We start from the raw sequence: 16921 nt of genomic DNA on the forward strand, positions 1-16921 counted from the left end.
GACTCTTTGCGACCCGGTGGACTGTAGCCCACCAGGCTCCTCCGTCCATGGGTTCTCCAGGCAAGAATACTGGAGTGGGTTGCCATTTCCTTCTCCAGGGGATCTTCCCAACCCACGCATCGCGGGCAGACGCTTTAACCTCTGAGCCACCAGGGAAGCCACCGGGAGACATGGGTTTTGGCAATTCCATAGGTCAAAGAACTCTGTGGGGAGCCATTCCTGGCATCAGGTGAGTGAGCTGTGGACCTTGGGGTGAGAAGCAAACCCTTGTCTGGAAGCCTGGGTCCATCATTAGCACCTCCTCTAGTCTTAGGTCCATCCTCCAGGCTCTGAGTCATCCACACAGTGAGGACATTAGCTCTAACCTCAGGGTCCCATGTGGTCAACTGGTGACGTAAGGAAAGGATTCAGGCTTGGTAGACCGGGGGAACACTGTCTCATCTGAATCCCTTGTTGTCTGGGGAAGAAACTGAATCTAGGGAGGACAGAGACTTGTGGACTCAAGATGAACTGACATTAGAGCAGATGGTTTTCATGGGCTTAGATTTCAGCGTTTATTGTTGTTTAGTCACCAAGTTCTGTCCAACTCTTTGTGACTCCGTGGACTGTAGCCCTCCAGGCTCCTCTGTCCATGGGATTTTCCAGGCAAGAATACTGAAGTGGGTTGCCATGTCCTCCTCCAGGGGATCTTCTCCACCCAGGGATCGAACCCAAGTCTTGTGCATTGGCAGGCAGATTCTTTACCAGTGAGCCACCAAAGAAGCCCACTCTAGTGTTTATAGAAATATCCAATTTATGTATTGGATATTCTCAGGAATAGAGCCAGAGGTTGTTTAGTGTGGAACAGTTATTCCTGGGGTAAGAGTTTGGGTGCTTCTTGGGGAATTTGAATGATTAATCTGGGGCATGGGTTTCCAGGGGAGGGAAGGGCGTGAATTTTTAGAAATTTTCTCCCTGTGTTAGAGCCATGAGTTGGAATGGAGGGATGGAGGGATACAGTCCCATGTGTATGTGTGTGGACTGTAGCCCACACACATACACATACACACACACATACAGAAACTTTCTCATCCTGAACAGACATCAAAATAACCGAAAATATTTGGGAAAAATGCAAGCTGAATCTCTGTGCTTGGTCATGAACTGCATGGACACACCCTGACTGCCTGCCACCCACATACCCAATACTTACCTGACTGGGATGCCAAGCTTGTCTACTTCTTATGAGCTACCCACCCTCCTTCCTGTTGGATGCCACGGTCTACCAGAGCTCCGCAAGGGCGAGGGCCCTATCAAGTCAAGACTGGGGGCCACAGGGGTTTAGTTGGGTGCTATGTGAGGGACAATGCTTCAAGAGGAAGGAGAGAAGGTAGAAGGGGGAGCTCTCCATTTCTAAGGTCAGGTAGCTCATCCTCCTCCTCATCTCTGCCCCAGGCTTCTCCTGAGGCTCTGGGATATTGGGAAGGAAGGACAAAGTTTTGTGGCTGAGAAACAGGGATCCAATAGCACACATCTGTGCCCTGTTTCTTGGGCAGCGTCTCAAAGCTCTCAGCCCCACGGCCCTCTTGCCACGCTGAGGAATCTGCACTGCCTGGAGGGTGTGAGCCTCTGGGAAGGGGCTCAGCCCCACGTGCTCTGTCTCTAGTCACCTCCTCAGGGTGTGCCTTGGTTTCCCCGTCCCATGGGATGGAAATGGCCTGGAGTAGGTAAAGTGTCCTGTCTCCACTGAAAATACCTGTGCGCAGGAGTCAAGGATGCACAGGGCACCCAGCAGCCTCATCTGAGTAGGAGGGCCGGTCATCAGAGGGGGCAGCATTCTCAGTCCTGGGAGAAGAGCTCTCTGTGTTGTCCTCCAGCCCCCCAACCTCCCATTCCACAACCTGCCTTTTCCGATGTTGGAAGTTTGAGTCCAGGGAAGCGCTGTGTGTCCTGGCAATCAGCAGACGAGCCCGGGAGATGGTAAGTCAGGCCCAGGCCTCTGTTAGGGCAGTTCCAACTCATTCTTTTTCAGGTTTAGAGACAAACCCCTGGATTTCACCATCTGGGGCTGTCTCAAGAACTGGGACATTCCTGGGCCTGCTCAGCCCTTGAGTGACATTGTCTGACTTCCCTGAGCCAAAACATCCTTGTTCACTCACCAAGGAGGCAGACAGAATTCTGAGATGCCTCCCACATCAGTTGTAGGCGGTGCCTTGGGGTGGATAGGAAGTAAGTGAGGTTTGCCTCCACCTCCAATCTCCCATCTCCATATCTTACAGGCTTTGGGTCTGCTCCCCAGGACTGGGTCCATGAACTGCCACACACACACAACCCGCCCCCTCCCCCTACTCCCCGCACCAAATCCCAGCACTCTTGGTATAGAATGCCAAACTCCTTGCAGTTTCCCAAGATGACACCTGCTTTGTCTGATTCTAGAGCTAACTAACCTTAGTAGAGAGTGCAGCATACCAGCATCCTTGTCCTTCACTCTAGAGGACTTCATGGCCTCATTTTTATGTCAGACCCTCTAGACAGGGAAGGTGTAGGCAGTTGGTCCCGGGTCCTTCAGGCTGGTCACCAGGATAGTTCTGAGGAATGATGACCCTAGAGGTTTGTCCTGAGGACCAGTACAGACTCCAGCATCATTGTGTCCCCATATTTTTGCAATCCTGGGTGAGGGATTACACACACCTCTGTCTCATTTCCTTGTTTCCTTTGTTTCACTGGCTTCCCTTCTACCTCTCTGTGAGTTCTTTGCCCCATGACCTGGAATCTCTCCATTCCCTCAAAGACCTGACGCAGAGAGTTTCCCAAGTCCCTGACCTGCATCCTCAGTTCTTCCTACATCACCCTCTCTCAGAGCCAAGGATCTGGCCCCAGGTCCTTCCTACAACTGCCCAGGGCACCCCTCCTCATCATCTGGCTGAGCCTCGATCTCAATGATGCTTCTCTCAGAACTCTCTGTTCTCCTGCCTCCCCTCCCTGTGCCCCAAGAGTCTCCTCCTAACTTTTCTTGCCACCTGTGGCTGGACCTGTTATCAGCCTCATGCCCTACAATCATTTTGGCTCCTGGCCTCCCTTCCCTCTGCACTTTCCATTAAGCATTGTGTCAGCTGACTTTATAGTCCTTTGCTTCCACTTTATAGTCCCTTGCTTCCCCTGACATCGCCCCCACTTCAGGACCCTCAACCCAGCCTACCAGCTGCCTGGACCTGGAGGTAGAAGAAAATGCCCACTGGGGGCCCTGGCTGGGGAAGTTGATGTGTCCTCGATCCTTGAAGACCTCTGCTTGTCCAGTTGCTGGGGGGGTGCTGGGCTCGCTTGGAGTGAAGTGGGGACTCCTCGTTGGTGACTCAAGCATCATCTCCCAAGGGTCCAGGCCCTGAGCCCCTCAGGAGTTTCTGCTTTCTAGGAGTCGGGGGTCTCACATAACCAGTTTCCCTTAAGGAGGCCCTGCTGCCTCTGACCTCAAAACAATGGAGGCGCATCCACCCTGTAGCAGACCCTTTATTTCTCATCCTCTCTCATCAGGGGAGACTCACCTAAGAACAGAGAATTCCAAAGAGCTGATACACTGGAACTCATTTCCATTGGGGTTTGAAGGGCACAAAACCAGTTCTGTTTGTTTTGCATTAACAGATTCATCTTCATCTTTCTACTCAAAATAACAATTACATTTCTTTACATGCCTGCATTCATAAAAAATGATTTTGATCCCTGGGCTGGAGGTGGGGGATTGCCAGGATGGGTCCTCTGGGCTTAGTCCTTCTTACTCCCTCCCCTGCTCAGGCCACCCACGTGAGCCACCTTTCAGCACCAGCATCACCACTGTGGTTTGTCCCATCCCTGGCACCCTCGCCCATTAGGGCTGGAGGAGAGAGAGGCGGCCACCAGGGCTGTCTGAAGTAACAAAGCTTCAGGTTGAACTTGAATTTCTTGCCTCTGGCTAATTAGTGTGGTGATGCATCCACCTATACAAATTACAGAGTGGCTCATGCAGGGGCTGTGCATCTGTTGCTGGCAACCGAAGGGAGGAGAGCTCTTCTCAGCAGGCTCCAGCAGGTGTTGGCTCAGAGGGCACGCCTCTCCTGCTGTCCCCTGACCCCGATTCTTCTTGGCCATCCCCTCTCATCACCGGTGCCCCCATACACACCATGGCAGCTGTCTCGGACCTCTCCTTCATGTACCGCTGGTTCAAGAACTGCAATCTGGTCCGCAACCTCTCAGACAAGTACGTCTTCATCACAGGCTGTGACTCGGGCTTCGGGAACCTCCTGGCCAGGCAGCTGGTTGATCGGGGCATGCGGGTGCTGGCTGCTTGCTTCACTGAGGAGGGGGCCCAGAAGCTTCAGCAAGACACTTCCTATCGGCTGCAGACCACCCTATTGGATGTCACCAAGACAGAGAGCATCAAAGCAGCAGCCCAGTGGGTGAGGGACCAAGTGGGTGAACAAGGTGGGACAAATTGCATTCTTTGGTTTTCTCAGTGTATCCTTCTTTTTCTGTCTCCCACAGGCATCTGACAGTTAGCAGGGACCCTGTTCAGGTAGGGTTGGAGAGAAAGGGACTGAGGCTGTAGCTTAGTGGGACTGGGAACTGCTGCGTGGTTTGGACTGTCCACATGCATGCATGCTAAGTCGTCTCAGTAGTGCCTGATCCTCTGAGACCCTATGGACTGTAGCCCTGTAGATAGGCTCCTCTGTCCATGGGATTCTCCAGACAAGAATACTGGAGTGCGTTGCCACGCCCCTCTCCAGGGGATCTTCCGTGGAGACTCAAGTATCAAACCCACATCTCTTGTGTCTTCTGCATCAGCAGGGGGGTTCTTTACCACTAGCACCACCGGAGAAGCACACTGGACTGTCCACATGAAGAGATGATTTTCCAAGGAAGTTTTCTCTCCCAGAAACTCAGAGGGGTGGCAGGGTTTGGTGGGTAGCTGCACTAGGAGATCAGGGAGGGAACATGTGTTCCGAATGTCCAAACCTTTAAATGTCTCCCTGGGACTTCGGTTGTTCTAATCAACAGCTCCTGTAGAAATGTGAGCACGTTTCTTGTTGGGATCAGGCTGGAGGGAGGGGAGAGGGAACATGAGGTTGGACTCTCTGAGTCCATTTGTTCTCCTTGACTATATCGGGCTAGACTGCAGGGTGAGGAGCAAGACCTGTCCTCTTTCTCATATCATGACGGATACTGGGTTGACCTGAAGCTAAGTGTGTATGTCAGGAGGGCTGCTCTTATTGGGAAAGGAGTCTGTGGGCTAGGGCTAGAGTAGGACTGCATGGGGACCAGCCCAGGGAGTTTCCCACATACAGGATGTGGGTGTAGGAATGGGAGGAAAGCGTGGCCCAGTTGTAGAAGCAGCAGTCTGGGGGAAGTCCTGCCTCCTGAGGGAACTAAACTGGGGACTGTGCACATGAGTCAGAGCAGAGAACTCTTGGGCCCAGGAGGGGCAGACAGTGACTCTTGCTTGAGTTCTTTCTTTGGCACTTACCACTATTCAACACTCAATGTTTTACTTAGTTTTCCTACTTATCTATTTCTCCTGCTAGAATAAAACTTCTGGGGTTGGTGTGTGCGTTGGGAAGGTGTTGTTCCTTTTATTTATTATATATCCTGAGTACTTGTGTCTGGCATCTAGTAAGGTGCTCAGTAAATACTTGTGAAAAGAACTAAGTAATGAATAATTCAGCAAGAATGAGTTTCTTTCTTCACCATGCTGCCTCCCCCCAGTGCCCTACATTCGGCTTTGAGCCCCTTGTGTTAATAATTCACCAGGTAATATTAGTTTCATATGGTTTCCCAGGAAACTCAGTGGTAAGAATCTGCCTGCAATGCAGAGGGTTCGATCTCTGGGTCAGGAAGATCCCCTGGAGAAAGAAATGGCACCCCACTCCAGTATTCTTGCTGGGATAATCCCAAGGTCAGAGGAGCCTGGGCTGTAGTTCATGAGGTCACAAAGAGTTGGACACAACCTGAAGCGACTGAGCACACGTAATAAATGCTGTAATAAACACACACAAACTTAGAGTCTTAAGGGAGCGCATACTTACTATCTTATAGTTCCAGAAGTCAGAAGTCCAAAATGGGTCTCCCCAGGCTAAAATCAACGTATTAACAGCGCTTTAGGGAGGACTGCTTTCATTGCCTTTTCCAGCTTTAGAGGCTACCTGCACAACCCGGCTCATGACCTCTTCATCACCAAGGCCAGCAAGGTCGGGCGCAGTCCCTTTCATGCTGCCATCTCCCTGGTTCTCTGTCTTCTGGCTCCCTCTTCCATTTAGAAGGACCTTTGTGATTATATTGGGCTGAGCAGGCTAGTCAGAATATATTCCCCATTTTAAGGTCAGTTGAGTTAAATCTCATCTGCTACTTTAATTACTCTTTCCCACGTAATCCACCTTACACAGCTTCCCGGAATTAGTACAAGGTCTAAGAAGCACTGGGAAATGGGGGGAAGGGGTCCTCATACACTTTCTTGTTGCCCCTTAGAGTCTCTGGACATGACAAGTTGACCTGACCCTGAAGTTGTTCACAGAGTTATGAAAGTTCTCTAGACCTCTTTGCAGAGAAAAAAAAAAAAAATGTTTAAGGCTGTCCTGGTTTACCAGCAGGCAGAGCTTTTTACCAGAACCGCTCGGGTTTTACAGTCTTTGGGTCTCAGGGGCTCATGTCATTCACTCTAAGGCAAGAGAGTCTCCTCTAGCTGGGAAGTTCTGAGTCCTGCCAGCCAGGGGTCTCCTGTGGTCTCTACTTGGAGGAAAGTAGAAAGAGAGGGTGGGGACACAGATTGTGTGGGGACCCCTGCCCTAGAGGAAGGGGTGAACCAGGATTGGTGTGCACATCCAGACCTGCCTGTGTGTGTGGAAGACTTTCTTGAGGCTACATAGCCCAAGTGGGGTAGTGAGACAGGGGGAGGGGAAGGGAAGGAACCCCAAGCCCCTCCCCAGGTGGAATTTACTTGGAACCTCAATATGTAAAACAAATGAAAACTGAGGTTCTGCTGCATCTCCCTTCTTTAGCACATTATGGGATTCAGCCTGAAAGCTCTCAGGATTGCAAACCACAGGCTAGAAATGACTGTCCTAATCCAGCCAGCAGTGAACCTGAGGCCCAGGGAAAGGAAGTGATTTCAAGGCTGGAGTTAGAACCAGTTCTAGAACTTGAGACTCTTCAAGTCTGGCCCTTTCAGAGCTAAAAGATAATACCTAGCATTATTTCTCTCCATTTATATTAATACCAACTTATTTAAATATTTCAAAGACGGCTCTTTTCATATTTTTCCGAAATTATTTAAATGTTTTATATATTTGTTTATAAATCTTATTTCTTTTCTGGCTTGTGAACTCCGAGAAAAATAAGACACTGTTTTGTTCAATTTGTGCCTCTAGCACCTTCCTCTATAACTGACAGATGCATGAAATGAATGGATGTGTGAATGGATGAATGCATGGAGCAATTTTGGTAATGTGTGAAGTAGAATTGGTTTCTTATACTCAGATGAATAGAGAGGGTAAAGTATGATGGGGGAAGGAATTGAAACATTAATTCATTGGTATGAAAATGAGATCTCTTTTCCCCTGAGCTAATAGCTTAGATCCTATTAAGCCTGGATCATAGCTGGTACAGGGCACAGCTAAGCTGGTAGACTGTGTGCATCAGCAAAAGTGCCCCTCTAGGTATATGTTCCTCTGAGCTGTCATAGCTCCCCACTCCACACCCCCAGTCTGGCTGTCCTATGCTTTATGAACATGCTTAACCATCCTCAGCAGCCCAGAGCTGGTGGGTAGTGGACCCTGGTGATATTCCAGAGACACTGCTGATTTCTGTTTGGTTCTCTCTCCCTCCATCTTACCCCCAGGCCTCTGGGCCCTGGTGAACAATGCTGGTGTGGGCCTGCCCAGTGGTCCCAATGAATGGCTGACCAAGGAGGACTTTGTGAAGGTGATCAACGTGAACCTGGTGGGACTGATTGAAGTGACCCTCCATATGCTGCCCATGGTCAAGAAAGCCCGGGGCAGGGTTGTCAACATGTCCAGCTGTGGGGGCCGTGTGGCTGTCATTGGTGGAGGCTACTGCGTCTCCAAGTTTGGTGTTGAGGCTTTCTCTGACAGCATCAGGTGACTGGGCCCAAGTGCCAAACCACTCGGGGTGGGAGTTCGGGGGGTTTCACCCCAGGAAAAGAGAGCTGGGTTGGGGCAGTTATGGAGGAAAGATGTTATAACAGTAGCAAGAAGAAGACTAGCCCACCAGGGGCCTTCCCCAGGGACCTAGAAAAAAAGGGATGAAAAGAGGTGGGGTGGTGATGGGCAGCCTTCCCTTGGACTACTTTGGGCCTGTGTGAGTAGGAGGGAGAGTCCCCCAAAGAGACAGAGAGGACTGAAGGCAGATGCACTGTGGGCAACCTTCCAAGGATAATGCAAGCCTTGTATAGACCCTGCATTTCTTTGCCACCTGGGTGTTGGGGGTGGGGCCGAGTGGGAGGGACCTGGTGGGAGTGAGGCGTGGTCTAGATTCTTCCTGGCTGGGCTGGCCTAATGTGAATTGCCCAGAGGCAGGCTTGGGAAAGGGCTTATTTGCATGAAAGCAGCGCTGGGCCTGGTGCAGGAGTGGGGGTCGCACCCCCAGGTTCCTGATCTCCCAAGGAGATCAGCTCCTCTGGAGGTGTCAGAGGTGATTCTCTCTGATGACTCTTGGTCATCGTGGGGTCCCAGACTGAGTCCAAGCTCTTCTTTCCGAGGCGTGAGCTCCACTACTTCGGGGTGAAAGTCAGCATCATCGAGCCGGGGAACTACCGGACAGCCATTCTGGGCAAGGAGGGCCTGGAGAAGCGCATGCGCAAGCTGTGGGAGCGTCTGCCTCCGGAAACCCGCGAGAGCTATGGAGAGGAGTACTTCCGGATCTGTGAGCTCCCCGGCAGGGAAAGGGGTCTCTGAGACGGGTGGAGAGGTCTTGGGAGTCACCGACCCGATTTCATTTTCCAGATCCTGGGATGGAGGTTCAGAGCGGTTATGAGCCTCAGGCCACACCGCTGGCGGCAGAGCTGGGGTTTGAGAACTGCTGGGAGTACCAGAACGATAGCTGCAGAGAGGTGGGGTTGTTAGGAGAGATCCCACCTCGGCCTCTCCCCGAGGCGCCCGCCCTCCATCACCACCCCACCCCCCACCCCCGCACCAAACATCCCTATGCTGGTGAATCAGGTGCAGGTGAATCTGTCCTGGGTACAGAGAAGTTATTAAGAGCACAGCTGCTTGGGCCAGATTGCCTGGGTTTGAATCCCGGCTCTGCCACTTCCCAGCTAGAAGATGTGGGGAGTGCTACCTAGTCATCGTAAGCCTCGATTTTCTCATTTAGAGAACGGAGTTAATGATAGTGCCCACCTCCCAGGGATTCCGTGAGGACTGATATCTATGAAGTATCTCACACGCATTAAGTGCTTGTTAGGTCAGTAAAGAAAAAAAGCACCCAGTATTTACAAGGAAGGCACTCTCGGCAGCTCTGTTTCTCCCTCTCTTCTCCCTCTCTTCTCCCTCTCTCTCCTTCAAAGAGAGCTCTCAGGTCTCTTTGGAGAGTGGAGAAGGGCCCTCACAGCTATTGGTTATTATGGCCAACCAAATAGCCTCCTGGCTTGTGAATCCCAGGATCAGGCCAGGTATCTTGGAGTGATTTGTGTGTGCACCCACTCAGTCTTTGCAACCCCATGGGCTGGAGCTGGTCAGGCTCCTCTGTCCATAGAATGTTCCAGGCAAGAATCCTGGAGCAGGTTGCCATTTTCTTCTCCAGGGAATCTTAGACCCAAGGGTTGAACCCGTATCTCTTGCATTTCCTGCATTGGCAGGCGGATTCTTTACCACTAGCACCATTAGCCATACCCAAAATAGAACTATATTGGAAATGGCAGTTAATTGCAATCTAACCTAGGCACATTCCTGAGAAGCAGCACAGAATCCCTGGAATAGTCATGTGAACAGGACACAGTGTTCTGGTCCTCACGGGCCTGGAACTGAGCCACAGCCTGGCTTGTTTAGCATGCTTCAGAACAACATAGCCACCTGCCAAGTTTCTTTATCTCAACTCTGCCAGGGAAGCCAGCCAAAACTGCCCTTTTAGTCCCCTTTCTTCCTAGGGAGGGAAGAACTGTTGGGTCCATACTAAGTGCCAAAGCCTCATCTCTGCTATTTTATAGATTTTGCGTGTGTGCCAAGTTGCTTCAGTCATGTCTGACTCTTTGCAACCATATGGACTATAACCTGCCAGGCTCCTCTGTCCATGGGATTCTCCAGGCAAGAGTACTGGAGTGGATTGCCATGCCCTCCTCAAGGGGATCTTCCCGACCCAGGGCTCAACCAGTCTTCCCAACCAGTCTCTTACGTCTCCTGCATTGGCAGTCTGGTTCTTTACCATTAGCACCACCTGGGAGGCCCCTTTATAGACTATTTTTGCTTAATTCTCTCAATAGCATAAACGTTTCCTGGATGTCTGAATGCAAAGCTCATGTTCTTTCTCACTGTCCAGGAGACTGACAGGGGCTAAAGGGTACCTCTGTCTCCCTTCCAATCTGTGTTAAGGTAGATGCTGAGCACAAAGCAGGAGCACAGTAAATATTTGAGAGAACAAGGAAAGAATGTGCCATAGACTATTTCCAGGTCTCAGATAGCTTCTTCTACCCCACTGCTTCTATGGGTCCTCCCTTCCTTCAGAACCTGGTTCCAAAGCCATCTCATCCCACCAGCCTGCCTCCCCTGATGACAGCATAGCCTTCCCTGCCTTTGAGGGAGCCATGACCATGAGCTTCTTGGATGAGGCCTTTGACACTCACCTGCCCACCTGGGCCCTGTTTGTGATGGACTCTGTGTCAGACCCATGGACAGAGCACAGAGTGTTGGATTCCTAGGACATTATCTCACCATAGACCTTCTGGCTTTAAGTCAGCATGGCTCTTTTGAGGGACTCCATTTGGGCTCAGCTCGGATTGTAGAGAATCTGTCTGCAATGCAGGTGACCCCATTGTTCCAATTCAATCCCTGTATCGGGAAGATCCCCTGGAGAAGGGAATCGCAACCCACTCCAATATTCTTGCCTAGAGAATGGGGTGGCAAAGCTGAGGGACTTTCACTTTCAAAATGTAGTTTGCCTTTTTTCACTGCAGTTTTCTCCCTAGGAAAGAGAAAGGGGGTTCCTTGGAGTTGGGGTGGGGGGTGAAGTATACCTGAACAACTCTGTTCTGCCCTTATCAACCACCCACCAGCGTCCTGCATGGAAGGGGTGACTTCTCTGCTTCCTGGACTATGCCCAAAATCAGGACAGCTTTTGCTCTCTGTTTTCAAGTTCTAAGTCCTTATCATGAATCCTGGCTCTCAGGCATCACTTCCTCCTGAGTTCTTGGGGCACTCAGTGAAGTATGAGCCCCATTGAGCTGTTCCTGTCTCAGCAGGGGTGAGGGTGCAGATCAGGGCTACATAAGCTTATCATGTGGCTTGCCTCCTGTGTGTATTGTTAGTACGGTGGACTTGGACCATCTCCACATCCATGTGCAGCAGGCTAACAGAATGGCCCTCACATTCGTTAGTGCCTTAGCTCATCAGAGCCCCATAATGACCTTATGACCAAAGCAAAGGCAGTGTTACTATTTTTTAATAACATCTTTCTTTTTCCCCTGCAGGCTTTTGTAGAAAATTTGGAAACTCCAGGAAATTTTCATAGGAGGGAAAAAAAAACCCCTCTAGTGACTAGGAATTTCACCAGACCATGTTTTTCCTTATTTCCTTCGAACTTTTCTGTGCACTTATATTCACCCATTTTCTATCCTCTTCTTCTCTACTGTCTACCCTGCTATTAGTCATCTTTATTATTTTCTAGGGCAGGGTATTATCATCCCCATTTTACACATGATAACAGTTTAAGCTCAAGGTCACACAGCTAAAAAGTGGCAGAACTGGGCACAGTTCTTCTCATTGCTGCTGCTAAATCACGTCAGTCATGTCCAACTCTGTGCGACCCCACAGATGGAAGCCCACCAGGCTCCTCTGTCTCTGAGATTCTCCAGGCAAGAACACTGGAGTGGGTTGCCATTTCCTTCTCCAATGCATGAAAGTGAAAAGTGAAAGTGAAGTCGCTCAGTTGTGTCTGACTCTTAGGGACTTCATGGACTGCAGCCTACCAGGCTCCTCCGTCCATGGGATTTCCACTGGAGTGGGGTGCCATTGCCTTCTCCGTCTTCTCATTGCTAGTCTAACACAATAGTAGGAATTCAATTCATAATTACTGAATTGGGGAAGGGAAATAAGATTATTTATAGTTTGTTTAAGGAACAGCCTAGAGCTTGTGAGATCTGCCTGAAATGTTAGATCTGTAATCTGATGGAAAAGGAGCTTGGATGGAATTCAGAAGACATGATCTTTGATAAAGAATAATAGAGCCTTTGGTTCTTTCCCTGTCTTGTACCCTCAAACAGATACTGACAACTTAAAGAGCACAATGCAGTTAGCAGAGCCAAGGATCAGCGAAGTCACCAACAGCATGGAGCACGCCATTGTTTCCCGGAGCCCTCGCATCCGTTACAACCCTGGCCTGGATGCCAAACTCCTGTACCTCCCCTTGGCTAAGTTTCCCACCCCTGTGACAGATTTCATCCTGAGCCGGTACCTTCCAAGGCCAGCAGACAGTGTCTAAGCTGGGGAAACTCAGGGGGTGATCAGTGGAATGTAGGGGAGGGGGTGAGAGAAGCCACCATCAGGTCACAAGAAGAGGGATCAGATGTTTTGGGGGCACTTTACTTAGCTGACACCCTGCCTGCTGCTGGCAAATTTATGGGTAACTTCTAACAGAAGATACATGCCTCTTCTCACTCACTGGGGCCCACAGAAACTTGAGGTGGCCTTTGCAGGTTCAAAGAGCTATATAGCATGAGGACTCCCTGGTGGTTAAAACTGCACTTTCAATGCAGAGGGTGCAGGTTTGATCCCTGGTCAGGGAGCTAAGATCTCACATGCCACACAATGTGGCCAAAAAGTAAAATTTTTAAAAAAATTGCTTAAAGACCTATAGCATGGCTCCAAGAACATCTATTTCCCAGTCAGGATATGACTTTTCTTGACCTGGAAGAGTCAGGGAAAGGAAAACTAGCTCCTGCTGAATCATGAGCCTCCCTCAGTTATCACCACCACTGGGAAACTTTGTGGGATACTGTAGCCGACAGGAAAACCCAACCACTTTCCTCTTGTGTCTCTAAATATGCATTAGCCTTATTTACATAGCCCTTTATTTAAAGTATGTATTAGGACAGACACAAAGTGCAAGATTATATCACATAAAATTTATCATAGTATTTTCTTTCTCTTTTATGGATTTCTATATCCATAGGTGGTTGGGACTCACATAAAATAACATTTATTAAATTACCATGGATTAATTCTTCAAATATTTATTGAGGGCCTGCTACAGACTAGCACTGTGTAGGAGCTGGAAGGATACAGTTCAGTTCAGTTCAGTTGCTCAGTCATGTCCGACTCTTTGCGACCCCATGAACTGCAGCCCACCAGACCTCCCTGTCCATCACCAACCTCCCTGTTCATCACCAAGGAAGGATACAAATATGATTAAATCATGATCTTGGTTTTTCACTCTTTGAGGTTTTGTTTTTTCTGTTTTATCATAGCATCTAGTAGTAGAGATAGACAATACAGAAATCAGTAAGTCAAATTTTTGGAGCTGTGAGGAACCCCTAAGTGAAAGTCACTCAGTTGTGTCCAACTCTTTGCGACCCCATGGACTATTCAGTCCATGGAATTCTCCAGGCCAGAATACTGGAGTATGTTGCCTTTCCCTTCTCCAGGGGAACTTAGGCTATTCCAACCCAGGGGTTGAAACCAGGTCTCACACAGGCAGATTCTTTACCAGCTGAGCCATAAGGGAAGCCCAAGGATACTGGAGTGGGTAGCCTATCCCTTCTCTAGCGGATCTTCCCAACCCAGGAATCAAACCAGTGTCTCCTGCATTGCAGGTGGGGAATCTCCCACATTGTAGGCGGATTCTTTACCAGCTGAGCCACAGGGAAGCCCAAGGATGCTGAAGTGGGTAGCCAATCCCTTCTTCAGCAAATCTTCCCAACCCAAAAATCGAACCAAGGTTTCCTGCATTGCAGGCAGATTCTTTGCCAACTAATCTATCAGGGAAGTCCCGAGGAACCCTCAATTCAGTCACTCAGTTGTGTCTGACTCTTTGGGACCCCATGAACTGCAACACACCAGGCCTCCCTGTCCGTCACCAACTTCCGGAGTTTACTCAAACTCCTGTCCATTGAGTCAGTGATGCCATCCAACCATCTCATCCTCTATCGTCCCCTTCCCCTCCTGCAATCAATCTTTCCCAGCATCAGGGTCTTTTCCAGTGAGTCAGTTCTTTGCATCAGGTGGCCAAATTATTGGAGTTTCAGCTTCAGCATCAGTCTTTCCAATGAATATCAGGACTGATTTTCTTTAGGACGGACTGGTTGGATCTCCTTGCAGTCCAAGGGACTCTCGAGAGTCTTCTCCAACACCACAGTTCAAAAGCATCAATTCTTCAGTGTTCAGCTTTCTTTATAGTCCAACTGTCACATCCATACACGATCACTGGAAAAACCATAGCTTTGACTGGATGGACCTTTGTTGGCAAAGTAATGTCTCTGCTCTTTAATATACTGTCTAGGTTGGTCATAACTTTTCTTCCAAGGAGCAAGCATCTTTTAATTTCATGGCTGCAATCACCATCTGCAGTGATTTTGGAGCCCCCAAAAATAAACTCTGCCACTGTTTCCATTGTTTCCCATCTATTTGCCATGAAGTGATGGGAACAGATGCCATGATCTTAGTTTTCTGAATGTTGAGTTTTAGCCAACTTTTTCAGTCTCCTCTTTCACTTACATCAAGAGGCTCTTTAGCTCCTATTCACTTTCTGCCATAAAGGTGATGTCATCTGCATATCTGAGGTTATTGATACTTCTCCTGGCAATCTTGACTTCAGCTTGTGCTTCATCCAGCCCAGCATTTCTCATGATGAACTCTGCATATAAGTTAAATAAGCAGACTGACACTTTACAGCTTTGACATACTCCTTTCCTGATTTGGATCCAGTCTGTTGTTCCATGTCCAGTTCTAACTGTTGCTTCCTGACCTGCATACACATTTATCAGGAGGCAGATCAGGTGGTCTGGTTTTTTCCAGAGACTTTCCTCAAGCAGGATACATTATTGTTGTATAATCCTAAGGAATGTAGAGGAAGAAAAAGTTTGTACTTTCTTCCTCCTTGAGGATTCCAGACCCATCTCTCCTTGGTGACCCCTGGACTTCTTATCAGCCTGCTTGGGAATTGACTCTCTCGGTAGTACATACAATGGTCATCTGAGTTAAATTCACCCATTCCAGTCCATTTTAGTTCACTGATTCCTAAAAGGTCGATGTTCACTCTTGCCATCTCCCGTTTGACCACTTCCAATTTGCCTTGATTCATGGACCTAACATTCCAGGTTCCTATGCAATATTGCTCTTTACAGCATCGGACTTTATTTCCATCACCAGTCACATCCACAACTGAATGTTGTTTTTGCTTTGGCTCCATCTCTTCATTCTTTCTGGAGTTATTTCTCCACTGATCTGCAGTAGCATATTGGGCACCTACCAACCTGGGGAGTTCATCTTTCAGTGTCCTATCTTTTGCCTTTTCATACTGTTCATGGGGTTCTCAAAGCAAGAATACTGAAGTGGTTTGCCATTCTCTTCTCCAGTGGACCACATTTTGTCAGAACTCTCCACCATGACCCATCCATCTTGGGGGCCATACCCAACCTTGGGCATGGCTCATAGTTTCATTGACTTAGACAAGGCTGTGGTCCATGTGATCACATTGGTTAGTTTTCTGTGATTGTGGTTTTCACTCTGTCTGCCCTCTGATGGAGAAGGACAAGATGCTTATGGAAGCTTCCTGATGGGAGAGAGTGACTGAGGGGGAAACTGGGTCTTGTTCTGGTTGACAGGGCCATGCTCAGTAAATCTTTAATCCAAATTTCTGTTGATGGGTGCGGCTGTGCTCCCTCCCTATTATTTGACCTGAGGCCAGACTATGGTGGAGGCAATAAAGATGTCTGGTGCGCTGCAGTCCATTCATGGAGTTACAAAGAGTTGGACAGGACTGAGCAACTGAACTGAACTGAATGAAAATAATGGCGACCTCCTTCAAAAGATCCCATGCATGCACTGCTACACTCATTTCCCCCAACCCTCCCTGTAGCAGGCCACCACCGACCCACGCCCCTGCTGGAGACTCCTGGACACTCATGGGCAAGTCAAGGAACCCTAGAGGTAATCTAACTGAGTAGTTTTCCAACTTGTCTGTATGACATAGTCATCTGGTTAATTAAAATACAGATTTCTGGGCCTCAGTGTTAGAAAATCTGATTCATTAGGCTTTAAGTGGGGCCTAGTGTCAGGAGCCATGTTAGGCATTACTGACAAAATGGAGGCACAGCCTCAACCCCCTCTCTTCACCCCGCAGGCACAGTCCCAGGATGAAGGGGTTAGCTCTTGTGATTCTGACTTGTTCTTTCCTTTCTTTGGTTGAGTTGGCTGGAAAGAATGTTGAGGTGCTTGAGAGAAGCATGAGAAAGCACAAAGCCTTCTACAGTTGTGCCCAGAAAATAATCTATAAAATAACCATTGACATTTGTTCAAGGATCTTTACAAAGAATGTCCCAGGATGAGCAGGTAGGCCACAGCTTGAGGCCATGAGAAGGATTGTTATCTGAGACCTGTTTGTGAGGGAAATATTTATGGCAAAAAAAGTTTGCTGAGTTTAGGATTTAGGAATAATTAAGAATAGCTAGAAACCTTTTTAGGAGATAGTGATCTTTAGATGCTAGGGGCAAACAGGATTTAGAAAGATAAGAAATAAACTGAGGAATGTAGCA

At 48.8% G+C, this 16921-nt stretch overlaps 1 protein-coding gene across 1 annotated transcript; it reads left to right on the forward strand.

Annotated features, from left to right (window-relative positions):
- Positions 1-3984: 3984 nt before the first annotated feature.
- On the forward strand, positions 3985-13601 carry SDR9C7 (short chain dehydrogenase/reductase family 9C member 7). The gene is made up of 4 exons (XM_004006567.5): positions 3985-4434; positions 7841-8099; positions 8720-8883; positions 12434-13601. The coding sequence occupies exons 1-4, from the start codon at positions 4134-4136 to the stop codon at positions 12649-12651; spliced, it is 942 nt and encodes a 313-aa protein (XP_004006616.1). The 5' UTR covers positions 3985-4133; the 3' UTR covers positions 12652-13601.
- Positions 13602-16921: the final 3320 nt, after the last annotated feature.

This window comes from Ovis aries, chromosome 3, assembly GCF_016772045.2.
Source record: "Ovis aries strain OAR_USU_Benz2616 breed Rambouillet chromosome 3, ARS-UI_Ramb_v3.0, whole genome shotgun sequence".
NCBI classification, from domain to species: Eukaryota; Metazoa; Chordata; class Mammalia; order Artiodactyla; family Bovidae; genus Ovis; species Ovis aries.